The 5685-nt window shown below is 37.3% G+C and overlaps 1 protein-coding gene across 1 annotated transcript in view; it reads left to right on the top strand.

Annotated features, from left to right (window-relative positions):
- The window catches only part of LOC106877388 (EF-hand calcium-binding domain-containing protein 5), a 207420-nt gene that overhangs the window by 152515 nt on the left and 49220 nt on the right, over positions 1-5685 (top strand). The window contains exon 14 of the mRNA XM_052976829.1: positions 2705-2838. Coding sequence (XP_052832789.1) covers positions 2705-2838 — 134 coding nt within the window. The remainder of the gene's footprint in view (positions 1-2704; positions 2839-5685) is intronic.

A 5685-nucleotide genomic window follows, 5' to 3' on the forward strand; every position in this document is an offset into this window, starting at 1 on the left:
GATGGGTGCTTTTACATGGCACCAGCACAGGGCTTTTGTAGGTTAATCCTTTTCATCAGGGAGTTGCATTAACAATTCTGCTGTGAAGGACAGGTCTTACATACATACATACATACACACATACATACATACATACATATATATATATCATCACCATCATCATCATCATCGTCTTTTGACGTCCATTGTCCATGCTGGCATGGGTTGGACAGTTTGACCAGGGCTGGCAAACCGGAAGGTTGTACTAGACTCCAGTCTGATTTGGCATGGTTTCTATGGCTGAATGCCCTTCCTAACACCAACCACTCCAAGAGGGTAATGGGTGCTTTTACATACCACCAGCATGGGTGCCAGTTGCATGACACCAGTGTCTGCCACGACTATGATTTCTCTTGGCTTGATAGATCTTCTCAAGCATGGCATATTACCAGGGGTCTTGGAAATATATCATTGCACCCCGTGAGGCCCAACACTTGAATGGTGCTTTTTAGATTGACTCTAATGTACTCAGTCAATCATTTAATATAATATCCAATAACATTTCTTTTTAAGAGTTGCTCCAGCATGGCCTGAGTCCAATAACTGAAATCAGTGATCATCATTTTGTCTAGTTTAATTAGGCAATTAGGGTTATCAACATAACATTACAATAGCAGAAATTAAGACATTGGACAATTGCTATTCCTGCCTCACAAGAGCCGCTCTTCTGTACAGGACACAAGTCCCTTGTAAAGGAACTCCACCTTCTACTGGTGGTGTTTCATTTTCTATGAAATGGACTTTGTAGAACGACATAGTAGACTGTTTGGTTAAGGAATTGAACCAGCGACCTTAGGATTATGAACCTAACATCTTCAATCAACAGGCTATGTGTCTTCACTATAGGATTCTTACCTTTTGAGATAGAAATTTTAAAGAAACAAGATACTCAAATTTATTAACATTTAGAAGTGAAAAAGGAAATAATTTTTTACTTGTAGCTCAATCTGGCAATCCTCTTGGTATGAGGTAAATTTGGCTGTTATTACTTGCAAGTTAGGTGTGGCTGTGTGGTAAGAATCTTACTTCCCAACCACATGGTTCTGGGTTCACTCCTATTGTATGGCACCTTGGGCAAGTATCTTCTACTATAGCCTTGGGCCGACCAAGCCTTGTGAGTGGATTTGGTAGACATAAACTGAAGGAAGCCTGTTTTATATGTGTGTGTGTGTGTCTTTGTGTCTCTCTCCTATCCCATTGTTTGACAACTAGTGTTGGTGCGTTTACATCCCAATAGCATAGCAGTTCAGCAAAAGAGACTGATAGAACAAGTACCAGGCTTCAAAAGAACTAAGTACTGGGTTTGATTCATTTGGTCAAAAACTCTTCAACGTGGTACCCCAGCACTGTCACAGTTTAATGACTGAAACAAGTAAAAGATATAAAACTAAAGACAAAAGCTATAACATGCTTCTGCCCCCCCTTTTATCTGATGTGTGTTTGAAGATGTTTAGCTCTGTTCTAAAAGAGATTTGACTGCTATTTCTAAAGGGCAACTGATGGCATAGAAGCTACCTCTATTGCGTAATACCCTAGATTGTTGATTGAATTACCAACCAGCATGGACAGACTTATTGTAATAATATCTATTATAAATTAAATGTTACTTTAGCTGGTTACATAACTAATCTGAGCAATGATAGTGAACCTCTTTAGACTGGTGTGGTAACAGGTCTGCTTCCCAACCACATGGTTCCATTCAAAACCATGCATAGCACCTCAGGCAGATGTCTTCTACTATAGTCCAAGGCTGACCAAAGTTTTATGAGTGGATTTGGTAGACAGAAACTGAAAGAAGCCCACAGTGCATGCACACGCCTGTGCGCACACGCACACACACACGCACACACACACACACACACACACACACACACACACACACACACACACACTTGTTTCAGTCAATGGACTTTCTATTTCCATTCACCTCAGCAATGTAACTACACACGTGCTGTTTGTGATTTCTTTTCCTTCTTTGGATTCTTCCCTTTCTCCTTTCCAATGAAGAGCTATGCTCGGAACATCAAAAACTCTCTCTTTTTATTGGGTGCCAAACTAATACATTCCTTGTGCACATCTTCTTGTTGTTTGTTATTGTTAATTCTATTGTTCATTTATTTGAATTTACTATCTATCTATCTATCTATCTATCTATCTATCTATCTATCTATATGTATATATATGTAAAATTATCAAATTATAATCATAAATTAATACACTCCCTATGGTTTTCTCTTGTATTGTACTATATATTCTATGTTTTGTAGAATGATACATTAAGGAGACACACAGACACATACACATAAATATATATATATATACATACATACATACATACATACATACACAATGGGCTTCTTTCAGCTTCCATTTATCAAATCCACTCACAGGGCTTTGATCACCATAAGGCTATAGTACAAGACACTTGCCCGAACCTGTAACCATGTGCTTGGGAAGCAAGCTTCTTACCACACAACCACGCCTATTTTTAGAATGACATTGTCAACCAGATGTGAGAGGCTGGATCTGGCCAGTTTGATCATAAAGCTGATAGAACATTTGGGCTGGACATGGCTGGTTTAAATGCTAAGTGTTAAATGTTTTAAGAAAATTATTATTTGAATACACGAAAAGTTTTGTGTTGTTTTTGTTATTTTCCTTGCAGTTGAAAATGAAATGGACAAAATGAAAAAGAAGGAAAAAATCAGCAAGCACGAATTGCGACGGTTCATCTTTAACATCAGCAACAAAATACCGAACAACTACACAAGCTTTATTGACTGTGCGAGCAGCATGCAGGTATGAAGGGAGGCAACTTTATATTCACTTTACATCTCCAAAAAAATGTCACAGCAGTAATCATATTTACTACATCATGCTTAGATGTACAACCAGCTTTCTTTGTTTCTTTCTTCCTCTCTTCTTTCTCCATGACCATTGTAGGATGTTGTAGCAATATGGTGGAGCTTATTCCAGATTTCAGACAATAAGCAACGAGAGAAGAATTTGCAGGGAATGCTCTTTTATTACATTTTGCTCCAACTAGTTAGCAACACAATCTGTGTCCGATATATTGCAAGCAGGGAGCAAACCCCTACCATCTAGCAATGAAAAAGATCAGGATACCAGTCTGGTTTTTAGGGTATTTCCCTTTGTCTGTACTAGACACCCGTCTGCTAGACATGGCATTCGTTGATCTTACCTTGCAATATATAGAAAAACAAGTGACGTTCAGCTGCTGATTTTCCAACAAGCAAAGTAACTAGTTCTAAAATCTCTATAAAAGATGTAAGCAGTAGATTGCCCTCCCCCCTCTTGCCTTCTCCAGGTACATGACAGAATTTGTGTTGAACTCTGCAATGAAACACTTGTCATTTGCACAGAACTGTGCCTCCTCATTATACCTTCAGTACATACATACACATGTAAATACATATATACATTCATATATTCAGGCATACATACATATATAGACATACAGACACACATACATACGTACATACATACATACATACATACATACATACATAAACAAACAAACATACCTACATATACACATACATACGGAGACATAATGCATACATACATGCATACATATATGCATACATACATACATAAACAAACATACATACCTACATAGGCATATATATATATATATATATATATATATATATATATATATATATATATATATATATATACATACATACATACAGAGGCATGCATACATACATACATACATACATACATACATACATACATACTTGCATCTATGCATGCATGCATAGATGCATACATTCATGATGGCTGCAACTCAATTTCAAACAATGCCACCATTGCTTGGTTGTCCTCTTAAAGCAATCTAGATGTAGCTTTTCAGTTCTGCAAGAGAGACTTACACGCTTTTGCTCAGACGTGGCAATGATGGGCATATCTTACAGCAGTTGTTCAAGCAGTTACCACTGACACTGTCACATGCCTTCATTCCATTACCGAATTTTTCATTGAGTAATTTTCTCTTTCTTGGCTACGGCCTAACATAAGTAAGCAACACATAATAGAAATGTTAAAAATCAGTTGATGCCTGTATCTGAAGTTTTTAAAAACAAAGAAAGGCCTTGTACAGGGGCCAACCCCACTCTCTAAACAACATATGCATGGTCAAGCAATTAATAGCTAAACCAGTAACCCTACCAAGCCTGCTTGGTAAGGAGGGTGGTTTTCATTGGACCCCCTACAGGATGGAAAACAAACCTTACCAAAGGGCAGATGAACTCAGCTGTAAGTGAGAGATCCCTTAACATTTATCTAGACATCTCTCTAGGAGAGGGAGAATGCATACATACATACATACATACATACATATCACCCACTCCTCCCTCACCTACTTTCTTTTCTCCACTTCCCCTCCTCCAAACTGATTTTCACTGTGTCCACCTAATCCCCATCTCTAATCATCTAATCACTCTAGTGCACTTGTTTAAAACCTCTAAGGATCAGAGAGGTTTAGACAAGCATGCTTGAGTGAAAATAGCCTATTCTCTCTCTCACAAATTCACTTTGTACCCCAACTTTACATCTTTCCGTCTTTTTCCTGATGTTGAAGCCATGTATTCACCTCTTCAGCAAGACACTTGCTGCTCTCTCTCTATCATACTTTCATATCTCTTAATACTACACTCCAATCATTTGAAGGGTCTTGACTTGTGAGTTACTTGGTGACCACACCAATGCTAGTGTTATGAAAAAACATCCAGTGGTTGACATTAGGAAGGGCATGCAGCCATAGAAACCATACCAAAACTGACATTAGAGCCCAGTGTAGCTCTTTAGCTCATCTGTTTGTGTTGAATCATCCAACCCCTATCAGTATGAAAAAGGTCTCATTAAATGATGATGATACATTGCAAGGCCTTCTGAAGATTTAAAGGATGATGGTTAAAACAAGATACTTTCATTCATGACCTTGCTCCCATATAGGTAACCAGTCAAAATCTACTCTGAATTAAAAAGAGAAAGAGAACATACCTACATACATATCCACCCACCATTTCTCTCTCAAATTTGGTATTAAATATATTTTTTTTCTGCTATATTGTTTTATTTAACCATAGCATTGTTTTTGTTTGTTTTTTATCTCTACCAGATAATCTATCAGTTACTTAACTCAGTTCAAGTTAAACTCTTTGTTCTCCATTCTGTTTTGCATTATCGTTTATAATCTCTAATATTAGTTTACATAATTTAGATGTTCAGACATATCATGGTGAGGCACCTTATGTTATGTGAGACATAAATATATAAAACATGTTATCTCTGAATAAAGTTTTACATGTCCTGCTGTGACAAGTAACTGATCAGTTATTTGTAGAGATAAAAAAATAACACAGTTAACAAAAAACCAAGAACAAGTTTAATATCTAGTAGTACAATTAAAAAGAAAATAGTAGAAAAAATAGGATTTAGGTCTGTAATTTAAGAGAGAGAGAGGATCAGTTGTCGGTCAGCAGTGCAATTACTGGAACAGTCATCTGGCAAGGAATATATATATGTGCACACATGTACACACACACACATGTACACACACACGTACACACACACGTACACACACACACACACACACACACACACACACACACACACACA

Source organism: Octopus bimaculoides, chromosome 25, assembly GCF_001194135.2.
Source record: "Octopus bimaculoides isolate UCB-OBI-ISO-001 chromosome 25, ASM119413v2, whole genome shotgun sequence".
NCBI classification, from domain to species: Eukaryota; Metazoa; Mollusca; class Cephalopoda; order Octopoda; family Octopodidae; genus Octopus; species Octopus bimaculoides.